Below are 12,343 nucleotides of genomic sequence, written 5' to 3'. Positions count from 1 at the left end.
ACTCCAGCAATTTTCATACATAATCTACCTATTTAGTGGAATGGTGGTGAAGCAGTTGGTGAGTGCTGTGCCTATGAGGCAGGTAACCTGAGTTTATTTCCCGGTCACGACTGACATCGGGTGGCGAGTAACTTGCATTAACCAGTGTGGCCAAGCAACCCGAATGACCCAAAGTGTTGGGAGAACTGGATTTACAAAGTGATGTAAAGTAGTGGGTTGTCAAAAGGGGGGCTGTAAATTATTTCTGCATTTTTAAATTAACTGACATTCTTCAATGATTGCCGTTCATTAACTGCAACGTGTGCGTTGGAGTCTATATTTTTTTCCGCTTGGCAAAATGTTCGTCAATGTGATGAGAATTATCAAGACTGGACTTGCCTTGTCAGATTCCCAAGGCTGACATTTTTTCCATTTATCGGTTCAAGGTACCAGCTCCGAGGCAATGCTGTTCTCACAATGTGCTAGCTCATGCAACACTAACTCTCTCGAGTCACAACACTAGTTGATTGATGTTGATTTCGCCAAAAATGAATTCCCTACTCGTTAAGGCTTGCTCTTTACGCACAAAACAGTTCCCTAATTAATTATTTGGCACTCAGCAAAGTTACTTCGGTGGGTGAGTCATCTTTACAAATGGTGCATCTGCCTCATTGTTTTGTGTGCCAGCTGGGAATGACACAATATCGTAAGACTACAATATACTGTAATATAATAAACGATAATCATTCCCGTTGCACAATATAATTTTGGGATTGTTTGCTCATACTAATTTTTTTCCGTCAAATATTTATGGAACAGGAATAAACATGAAAGTAAAAATGAAAAACGCGGTTACACATTAAATTAGTGCTTTCTAAAATGTTTTCTGAAAGCATCTGCATTATAAGCATTGACGTTGGAAAAGTTGTAACACTTATAGCAGGCTTATACTGGTAGGAACCCACTGGTTCCACCAGCCCACGGGATTATTGTGTCCGTCCGTCCTTTGTGCAGGGAGGGGCTGGGTGGGGAGGGAGGGGCTGGTTGGGGAGGGGAGGATGGGGCTGGGAGGGGAGGTGGGGAGGGGCTGGGTGGGGAGGGTGGGGTTGGGTGGGAGGGGTGGGGCTGGGTGGGGAGGGGTTGGTCACCCCGTGGTGCCCTTATAAAACTCAACGTTTAACCTACTCACGCCGGCTTGTGCCCGCCCTCACAGTCGGGCATATTTGCGGAATAAACCACGCCGCCGTTGTTGACCCTGGCCATTGACCGAGCAACCCAACGTTCCTACCAGCTCCCTCCGCAGGAATGTGTTATTGATTTACCTACAGTTGAATAACTTTTAAGCAATCTTTAATTGTACTCGTAACTGTACATCAAAGCACAAAAAACATGACAAATACTCTTGTGAAATACCATTACAGTGCAAAGTTCAATGATCATATCGTAAAATGTCATTCGTATTGTATTGTATATGGGCCAGTGTAGAAATTTGTACAGTGCCAATTTATTTACATACATTATTTGTTAACTCATTCCAAATGGTTGTCACAATTATCTGTTAATGGGACCAGTCTCGTGACAAAAAGAACATCTTGGAAACAACCATAGATCCAAAAACCTCTGGAAATGAGCCAGGAAAAATGTTTTTTGCAAACTAAGATTTTTTTTTACAAAGCTCACTGGCTTGTGAGGATAAATGTAGCGCTTTTGTTTTGATGAAAGGCAAAGTCGTTTTTGTTTATAGGGCACATTCATTTTCTAGCAAAAAAAAACCTCAGCTTTGGCTTTGTCAACAATTAGGTTTGCAAATTGAGTCAACATTTCCCGTTGCTTTATTTACATGAATTACTTGAGTAAAGTGAGGTAGGCAGTACATTTCAATGTTTTGAAAATAATTACAGTATTGCACTGTAACTAAAGCTACTGTTTTGCATGTCAAAGAGACGAGTGCAATTGTAAGGTGCGAAAGAAGTTCAACATAGTGTGTTTACCTCAGTTCAAGAGACTTACTCGGCTATTCTTAATTGGGAAATGACACGTACAATTTAGACTTGATAGTTCTGCTGGTTTTAAGAATTTTCAGGTTTTTAAAATTTTATATCTTTGTAATAATTCAAATCTATAATGAGCATTCCATCCTAGGATACCAATGCGCAATGCATGGAAAGCAGGAAACGAAAGCAGAGGGATCGACCAAACTAAAGAGGGAAGGCCACTTTGAAGAGCAGACTTAAACATATCTACAGACTCATTCTTATGTTCGCTGCTATTTTTTTGTAAACAAAAACTCGCATAATGGATTATTGCCTGGAATGTGACAAGCTGATAGTAGGGGAAAAATTCACAGTCGGTCAACTTCAAGATGAGGGCCCTCCCCATGGGCCATGCCATGCAGGCGGTGAGTTATTTGACCACAATATTCCATTCTAGATGTGAAGCTTTCGTGACTGCAAGGATTCATACTCTTTGGTTCTTTCAGTAAAGTCACGTAGGTGTAGGGGTGTCAGGGGAAGGATTCCCACCAATAGGAGGGTTAGTGGGAGGGGTAATCGAGGAGATATAAGGGGAGAACGGGCGGGAAGAAGGGGCCTTTTGGAACGAGATTGGGATGGCTGGGGACAGGTGTGGATGGGAGAAAAGGATTAAAGGACGAACCCCCTGCAATCTTGTGGAGGCTCCCCTTTACATAGGAATAAAATATAAAATCTCTAAAACACATGCTGCTGGAAAACATTGGTTCAGAAGGCCGATAGGATGCTGGACTGAGATGTTAGTGTAGCTGAGTGGCAAGATTGTTATGGGTGAGTCTGCAATTTAAGCCAAAGGTGGGTCGGTTATTGGGGCCTTCATGCCATCAAAGAGATATGTTGTATAGTTTTTTTCGGTAAAGTCACGTAGGTAAAAATAAATAAGAAAAATAATAGAAACAAAATAGAAATAAAATAATAAATCACGACGTTTCGGAGGCAACACAAGTCTCCGTCATCAGTATTCCAGTCATCACAATATTCCAGTTTAATTTATTTGCTAAAGCCCTGTGAGCCATTCGGCTCTTGAATCGGGTGCAACCGCAACAAACAATAAACATGAACAAGAAAACATCTTAAAGTGACAATGCGCAAACAGAAAAATCCAGGAAAAATTTGCAAAGTCTTCCACGCTAGTCAGCGCAGGATGGTGAAGGCGGGGAGCCATAGACGTGCCAAGAGTATGGCACAACACCGCACTGGCTACACGCAATTGGCTTGTAAGGAAAGTCAGGAGTGGGGAGGATTCAAGGAGACTTGAAATGAAATTGTAGGATGATTGACACGATCAAAGCCAATTTGTACAATGGTGTATTTACTGATAGTGCACTTAATTTAGTCGTGATCATCAAATTATTTGGGTTTCTGTGGAATTAAAGTCCTTGTTACATTTTATAGTCAGCAATGTCAGGTCACGTCTTTTAAAATCAGTGTTTTTCACTTTAACATTTTAGTTTCATTTCTGAATTTTTTTAAATATTGTTCTTTTAGATTCCCACACGGGTGTTGTTTTTTTGCTTCGATCTAAATCTACAACACACATGTATATATAAAAAAAAATTCTGACTTAATTTCAGTCAAATCCGTTTACAAACAAAAATAATTGAAGTCTTTTTTTATTTAAAGCTTTCGTGACTGCAGGGATTAATATTCTTGGTTCTTTCGGTAAAGTCACGTAGAAGAGAAATAATAAAAATAATAGAAATATAAAACAAAAAAATATATAAAAATAATATAAAGATAAAACAAAAAATTTATATATTTATATGTTTTTGTTTGTTTTCCTTCTACGTGACTTTACCGAAAGAACCAAGAACATAATTGAAGTCGTTGAGTTTCCAACCGTCAAATTCAAATTCAAACGGACCAATCGCGAGCGAGCGGGGGCGCGGCCTCCACGCGATTGGTCGACGCGACTGAGCCCGCGGCTATATAAGCGGGGGCGCGAGGCAACGTCGCTCCAAGTGTGCGGTTGGCGAGACCCGTGGCGCGTCTCAACGTCAACGGCTGCGACATCGACCACCCCCTCTACCACCACCTACCATCACCTACCACCACCTACCATCACCTCTCGTAATAACCACCAAGACTCCCTCTGCCCCCCACGTCAACCTCAACATGGTAAGAAGCCAAGACCCCCCCCATCCATGCCTTCCCTGTGCAGTGGTTTGCAATGCATTCCACGGTCGCCGTATTTGTTTGTCTTTGAGAGAGGCGCGGGGAGAAATGATTCAAATTGTTCAAAGTTATCGCCAATGATGAGGACTTTGTTATAATGTGCGTGTCCCCACCCCCGTGGTCAGTTGTTATTGGCAAAGAGTTGCAGTTGGCCGTTGTTATAAAATAACTGGCAGGAATTTTGCACGAATAAAATTATTTTCACGTCAAATTGTTTTGTTAGTTGCCAATCCACTGCTGGATGAGGTCCTTAAGCTGTAGCAGTCTTGTGTTAGTTATTTACCGAGTACTTAACGTGTTAATTGTATTTCATGAGCATAGAAGGCATCTTAATGAATTTTTTTACAAGTTAGCATTAACGCCCTGTGTAACTTCACGAGTCTGAAAAGGTAACTGCAATGTAATTCAATTCGACGAATAAAAACATGTTTACGTATTCACGGTTTCTTAAATGCATTAATTAGACAAGCTAGCGGTATTCCTTCATCAACCTGCAGCTTGACCAGTGTGGTGAAGTATGGTCAAACCACAACCCTCCATGACCAACACGGTGAGATGGGTGGCATTCCTCCAGCAGTAGATTGATGACAGCCTCTTAAAGGAATATTTTTTTCATCAAAGGATGTTTCTTTAGTTTGTTAAACTGTTGCCAGCCTCGAGTTGTGAATTGTATTTCCATGAACGTCATTTATTTTTAACGATTTTCCAACTCCTTTTTATCATTTCAACTTGACTATGTAATCGATCGAAACTCCTTAACTGTTCGGACAGTAGGTTGATGATGTATATGTTGGTCGGTTTAAACGATAACTAACTCGGTTTATTGTCACTTCCTTGCACAAAGGGTGAATACTTCAAATACATTCCTCTTTTATCTTGTGGTCTTTCACAATCTCTTGCCCATCTGGATAAAGGTCATTGTGTGTACCAGAGATAACGATTCTTAAATTGGTCCTGAACTTGGTAAAGTTAAGGGCAGTGCATATTTAGCGAGCCCAGTGTGTGTATGAGAGATGCAAGCAGGGACGTGAATGCACCACCTTGGTCTATCTTGCACAAATACTTATGCGTTTTCAAATGAACAATAAAATGGTCAATGCAAAAATGAATGTACTTGTAATCCAAAACATCGCCTTGTGGTACAACAGCTGTGGTGGGGGCGTGGAAAAACATCCCTGGGCTGGAATAATGTCTGCAATTGTTTTAGTTGTGCACAATGGGTTGTGTTTTTGGCGGGATAATAGCATCCTCCAGTTGCCTTGGGGGGGGGGGGGTGGAGGAAAACGTGGGCCCCACTTAGAGCCAGGGGTTAGGGGTCAGGGGTCAGACGGTGACGTGGAAAAATGGGTGTTAAGAGTGACGGGATATTATAAAATGGTCATTCACAATCTCTGTAAATCCAACCGCTGGATCAAAGCCATCTTGTCGATCTTGAGGCTTTGTTTGACCACACTTCAACCGTGCTGGTCAGTGAGGGAGATTCCCAGGACCGGTGGCACTGTTGATGTTCACATTTGCTGGGAATTGGATTCAGGGTACATTTTCGCTGACCGCTTAACCACTGCTGCACTCACTCCCACTCACGCTGCAAAAGTGGGAAAACAACGCATTGACGTGGACAGATCTTTTTGTCAGCCCACGGCTGGATGACGGCCTCCTCGTGCCTTGCGATGGTTATTTGACCATAATTAGCCGTGGCGATGAGTGGTGGGTTGCTTCAAGGGGTGGGTGAGGAGTCTGCAGCAGGACTGGTTCGGAGGTCACGGCCACCGAGGTTCGCCCGTTGCCGGGAAAGTGTGCGGCATTTGTCGGGGGTTGTTGGTGGGGGAAAATGAAGCCGGTCAGCTTTGTAAGTGGGTCTCCTTCCTATATATACAGTACTGTGTGACATTGAGCAGAAGAGACTGTCGACTTAACATGGCTGATCTGGCCTTACTCTGACAACACTCGGGTGCCTTATCAGCTTTCCGCTAGATTACTCGCTCCCGTCCTTATTTGAGGCTGAGTTTCTCGAAAGCCATTGGAGCGAGGGTTTAACAGCAGTGGGTGCAGAATGATGGGAGATAATTTTGTTATTTTATACATCAATGTATTGCCCCCTGAACGCGCAGATTATGTTTTTGTTATCAGTGTTTTGCGAATACATTCATTACATTTAACAAATAGGAATGGCGACGTAAAAAAGTAGCGGTTACACTATGAGACCTCCTTTACCAGTGGCAAAATATAGTAATAGGTTTTTACCCTTTCAACTGGTACAAAAACTGACACCTTTATACAAGGGATCATGTTTGCAATAACCACAACACAAGCAGTCAAAATGCAAACAAAGCATTTTGACTGCTTGTGTTGTGGTTATTGCAAACATGACCCCTTGTATAAAGGTGTCAGTTTTTGTACCAGTTGAAAGGGTAAAAACCTATTATTATAAGTAGCGGTTAATTTGCTCATGGATGGACTAGTCCCCACGAAGAGAACATGGATTTTCATATTCTTAGGTTTTTTCGGTAAAGTCACGTAGGTAAAACATCAAAATTAATGAAAATAAAATCAAAACAAAAATCACGACGTTTCGGAGGCAACACAAGTCTCCGTCATCAGGTGGGACCGTCACAGCCGAATTAGCTGCATCTGGATTTTCAATTTATGAATTATGACATAGTTAAACTTACTTATCTTAATACATTGTAATAATGCCCCTTGAGACATTAGTTGAAGGCGCCATACAAATAAATGTCAATTATAATGTTATCATGTTCGCTGTAATGTTTAGATATTGCAACATTTTTGACATTGTATTGTACGGGCAGACCTCGCTTTGAGCGACCCCGTAGAACACCGATTCGTTATTGCGCTCTTTATCCTGGAGAAAGATTTTCAACAACAAAAAATAATTCAAAATAATCTGGCTGTCCACCTTATGATGCTAGTTGTAATTACTCGTGAAACGTCGTACTCATTGTAGATGTTGTGGATTTGCTCTCCAACACACCGGTGTGCTGTACTCGTAATGAATTGGCATGTTCTGTTTATGTGACAAACCTTACTAATTGGCTGTGGCGGGTTTAACGACACATTTATATTTACGCGATCTAACCCTAAAAAAACGTATATTATGGATAATAAAAAATACTTGTATCTACAAAAAAGTGCTTATGAATAAACAGACAGCAGCGCCGGCCGAGGAAACGTACCCGCCCCCATCATTCGTTCGGCCAACGAGAGCGATATATTATTGTCATGATTTCGTGGTCAAGATCACATTCCAATGTTATTACAGTGCGTTTAGCCAGGTGATAACTCAAGAGACCAGTAGAGTCTCAGGCTCCACCTAAAATAAATCTCACCATAGAAATATTGACCATGGGGAGGGGATCACTAAGACCCAGATTGAGTGTGCAGCAGCAGATCCAACCTCGTATCCCACCACTGCCTTGTAGGAGTACAGTAGATTGCACTCCGTGAGTACAGTATAATGACCCCTTTTAGTGCCGACTCGCTTAGCACTCGTTTGTCCTGGAATGCATCTTGAGAACAAAGCAAGGGCCTGCCTGTATAGCCTTTGTAAGCCAGGTCTCTTGGAAAAAACACTATCAATTGGCTTTTAGTTGGTTTTAAATGAGTGATTTATCTTATTATCATTTATGCTTGTGCGTTTTGTGTGATATTTTCAAGTTATGTGCCCTGTTGACAATAACATTTAATTGTATTTCTTTCATTTGGTGGGGAGTTGGTGTTGAGATTCTTAGCAATCCAGTTGATACTTGAATAGCCAGCGAATTATCCCAGTGCACGGTCGAGTACAATGTGGTCGACATAGCTGTTGTCGTCTTAACCCACCCCCATTATCTCCTATCTCCCCCGCACAGCGCGAGTGCATCTCCATCCACGTGGGCCAGGCCGGTGTCCAGATCGGCAACGCCTGCTGGGAGCTCTACTGCCTAGAGCACGGCATCCAGCCCGATGGGCAGATGCCGAGCGACAAGACCATCGGCGGCGGCGACGACTCGTTCAACACCTTCTTCAGCGAGACGGGCGCTGGCAAACACGTGCCCCGCGCGGTCTTTGTGGACCTGGAGCCGACCGTAGTGGGTGAGAAAACGTGGACTTGTCAAAATACAAATGTCGACGAAAGTAATTTCTGTGTCTTTTTTTTAAGCCGGTCGATTCTCAAAGTTCTTGGCATTGCATTCTGAGGGCATGGATTGACGATATTTTTTATGTTTTTCTTTCTGCTGCAGATGAGGTGCGCTCTGGCATTTACCGGCAGCTGTTCCACCCAGAGCAGCTCATCACTGGCAAGGAGGATGCCGCCAACAACTATGCTCGTGGCCACTACACCATCGGCAAGGAGATTGTCGACCTGGTGTTGGACCGCATTCGTAAGCTGGTACGTTATATATACTCCAAAATATACTTGTTTTGCTTTACGCTTAGACTAAAACGGGAAGTTTTATGGACAAGAAAAAACGATCTTGGGCACTGCTGTCTGTCTACCCCAGGTGCATGGTGGGAAAAGCAAGCAGTCTTGGGCACTCCTTAACCTAACCATATAAACTCCGAAGTCTATTTCATCGATTGAATATTAAAAACTAGTGACAATTGGAAAGGACCATTTTGGGTAAGTGCAACCCAAGCAAAGGTGAATGGTGGAATAAAAAATATGCTTGATAATTTGGGTAAAAATCTGCGACGAAAGTATTGTCAGAGGTTCAGTTTGGAGTTCATCTGACTGTTATGCATCCCAATTCCAGGCGGATCAGTGCACAGGCTTGCAGGGCTTCCTCATCTTCCACAGCTTTGGTGGTGGCACGGGCTCTGGCTTTACCGCCCTCCTCATGGAGCGCCTGTCCGTTGACTACGGCAAGAAGTCCAAGCTGGAGTTCGCCGTCTACCCAGCGCCCCAGGTCTCCACGGCCGTGGTGGAGCCCTACAACTCGGTGCTCACCACCCACACCACCCTGGAGCACTCTGACTGCGCCTTCATGGTCGACAACGAGGCCATCTACGACATCTGCCGCCGCAACCTGGACATCGAGCGCCCCACCTACACCAACCTCAACCGCCTCATGGGCCAGATCGTGTCGTCCATCACGGCCTCGCTGCGCTTTGACGGCGCCCTCAACGTCGACCTCACCGAGTTCCAGACCAACTTGGTGCCCTACCCGCGCATCCACTTCCCGCTGGTCACCTACGCCCCGGTCATCTCTGCCGAGAAAGCATACCATGAGCAGTTGTCGGTGTCTGAGATCACCAATTCTTGCTTTGAGCCGGCCAACCAGATGGTGAAGTGCGACCCTCGCCACGGCAAATACATGGCGTGCTGCATGCTGTACCGAGGAGACGTGGTGCCCAAGGATGTAAATGCTGCAATCGCGGCCATTAAAACCAAACGTTCGATCCAGTTTGTGGACTGGTGTCCCACTGGCTTCAAGGTATGATTGGGATGCTGCTGTATCCTATAATCAGCTGTTGCCGTTTAATTTTTCAATACTTAAAATCGATTTGTTCAATAATTCCTGTGCATGTTCTGAAAACTGTTTTTTCTTCTCTCTGCAGGTTGGCATCAACTACCAGCCACCGACGGCTGTGCCAGGAGGTGACCTGGCAAAGGTGCAGCGCGCCGTCTGCATGCTGAGCAACACCACCGCTATTGCAGAGGCGTGGGCACGTCTCGACCACAAGTTCGACCTCATGTACGCCAAGCGTGCCTTTGTGCACTGGTACGTCGGAGAGGGCATGGAGGAGGGAGAGTTCTCCGAGGCTCGGGAGGATCTGGCCGCCCTGGAGAAAGATTACGAGGAGGTTGGCGTCGACTCGGTCGAGGGAGAAGGGGAGGAAGGAGAGGAGTACTGAGGGCCTCTGATGATGGCCACAACACATTTACACCGTAGCTCAATGAGGCACCTGTTGTGAGTGAATATCCAAACGTTGCACTGTTTTATTTGGATTCTGTGAAATAAAGTTTTTCATCACTAGATTTTCATTTGTTTATGTATTTTGTTGCACTTAATGACACGTACAAAGCAGTAAGTTGGTTAGTTTTCATTTCTCGACGCATTTACACGGGTGATTGGAATGGGTCGTTTCAGTTTGTAAACATTTTAACCACGCGTTTGGCACGAATATTGGCATGCTATCAACTACGTAAAACCACTTTAAGCTGTTGTCAAAGTCTGCCGAGTGGTCTGGCTGTTGAGCTGTTATTCATCAGCTTGTTCCTTGTTTATGGTGGGCTGGGGCCCATTCTAGCACTTTGAGGGACGATATAAGTTGGCTGCTTAGCTGAACTGCCCTTCACCCCTGTAATCCCAGCTCTGCCAACCCCACCTCGGAGATCTTTGAATAAGCTGAACAGTCTAGAAGCGTCGTGGCAAAAGGTTTGGCAATACAGTGCCGAAGCAGACTTGTGTATGGGGTGATGTTTACACGTTGGTTCTGTGTCTGGATTTGGAACTTCAGCACAAATTGTGCATCTTTGACATTCTAGTGTGCATTGAATTGGACCAGACTGCCGGTTGTATCTATAAAATAATTTAATGAAGCGCTTGACTATTGAAGGAGTTGGTGAGCGATGAACGACTTGTCCTTTGACCTATGTCAACAAATTATGACTGAAAATATGTATACCATCATTGGGGGGCAACACTTTTAACTGTGGTTGGTTAAGTCATGAGGTTTACGGTCACTCGTAGCCTTCATTAGATAAACTCAGGTCTATAGTTATCGAGCGGTGGAAGACTTGAGACCACTCATGCAGTGCACATATGGTCACAACTATTGACTTTCCATACCAATATCGAGCAACATTTGTTTAAGGAATTAAACTGGATAGGTTTTGACCTTTGGGTCTCAATCCATTTGGCACGAATTTTATGATTTAAACGAACAATGGCAAAGAATTTTACAAAATCTGAAAGTTCACATGAATAAAGATGTTATAGAAATGAGAGGAATACATGAATCAGGAATGTGCAAATTAGAGGCATTGACCTAAAAAAAAAAGTGGTCTTGGGTAGGACATTGCCAAGAAAAACACATTCCTGCGGAGGGAGCTGGTAGGAACGTTGGGTTGCTCGGTCAATGGCCAGGGTCAACGGCGGCGTGGTGTATTCCGCAAATATGCCCGACTGTGAGGGTGGGCACAAGCTGGCGTGAGTAGGTTAAACGTTGAGTTTTATAAGGGCACCACGGGGTGACCAGCCCCTCCCCACCCAGCCCCACCCCCCACCCAGCCCCACCCTCCCCACCCAGCCCCTCCCCATTCTCCCTTCACCCAGCCCACCCCTCCCATTTTTGGATGCACGACGGACGGACGGACACAATAATCCCCTGTGGGCTGGTGTAACCAGGAGGTTCCTACCAGTAAAAATCGAAACTGCCTGTCAGAACGACAAAAGAGATGGAGCTATGAGATCATCAGCTCGTGTGCACGAGTGATGAATTGTGGCATCGCAAGACCATGAGCGACAGTGACGGTGTGGGGGGGGTGCTTTTGTCTAAGGGCGAATAGAAAACGGTGAATGGTGTGAATTGACACGATCCAAGAATTGAATCGTTCGGTGGCATGTGCTAGTGACGTCGCCTTTGTGCGAACCGGTGTTTAACGCGACGTTATTTTAGTCGGTCTAGTCGACGACGACCTGCAGCTTTAGTCACCTCTTTGCCTGGTTCCCTACTAACGAGATTCGGACAAAAACATACCAAAATGCTGACCACATTAACGCTGCTTTCCACGCCAACCAAAGCAGCCAATTCCAATACGGGCTGACTCACGCGCCAACCGTTGCTGTTGGGAGGGAGTCGCGCTACGTGACCGTGATGTTGTGGGGTGGCGTGTGGGGCAGGCAGTTTTGGCCCCGTAGTCAAGCGACACGTCATGGCTGTGGATCGAGGAATGAAGGGGCCACAGAGGGTTACAGGAAGCTGACTGGCGCGTGTCGAGAATGCGACCACCGGGGGGGGGAGCTTTGTGATACGAAACATTTAAAGCAAATAACTTGGTTAATCATCTCGGCGTTTATCTACACAGCACTCTTTGCGAAATGTCAACGCTTAAGGCGAATGCGATGGATTGTAAAACAATGCTGTATACGCAGGACAATCTCACTGTTGTGCAGTGACTCATGCAGGGAGCTATGGCTGCAGAGTTTGGTAGT

The 12,343-nt window shown here is 44.7% G+C and overlaps 1 protein-coding gene across 1 annotated transcript; it reads left to right on the top strand.

Moving 5' to 3' along the window:
• The first annotated feature begins 3,959 nt into the window (after positions 1-3,959).
• On the top strand, positions 3,960-10,164 carry LOC144729392 (tubulin alpha chain, testis-specific-like). The gene is made up of 5 exons (XM_078609650.1): positions 3,960-4,127; positions 8,054-8,276; positions 8,426-8,574; positions 8,939-9,619; positions 9,744-10,164. The coding sequence occupies exons 1-5, from the start codon at positions 4,125-4,127 to the stop codon at positions 10,038-10,040; spliced, it is 1,353 nt and encodes a 450-aa protein (XP_078465776.1). The 5' UTR covers positions 3,960-4,124; the 3' UTR covers positions 10,041-10,164.
• The last annotated feature ends 2,179 nt before the right edge of the window (positions 10,165-12,343 follow it).

This window comes from Lampetra planeri, chromosome 32 (assembly GCF_965212315.1).
Source record: "Lampetra planeri chromosome 32, kcLamPlan1.2.h2, whole genome shotgun sequence".
In the NCBI taxonomy this organism is placed as follows: domain Eukaryota; kingdom Metazoa; phylum Chordata; class Hyperoartia; order Petromyzontiformes; family Petromyzontidae; genus Lampetra; species Lampetra planeri.
The sequence above is the reverse complement of the archived record's forward strand: the minus strand, read 5'-3'. Positions and strand labels throughout refer to the sequence as shown.

Coding starts and splice junctions, on each gene's coding strand:
- LOC144729392 (XM_078609650.1), top strand. Junction 8,575..8,938: donor TGGACCGCATTCGTAAGCTG/GTACGTTATATA, acceptor TCCCAATTCCAG/GCGGATCAGTGCACAGGCTT. Junction 9,620..9,743: donor GGTGTCCCACTGGCTTCAAG/GTATGATTGGGA, acceptor TTCTCTCTGCAG/GTTGGCATCAACTACCAGCC.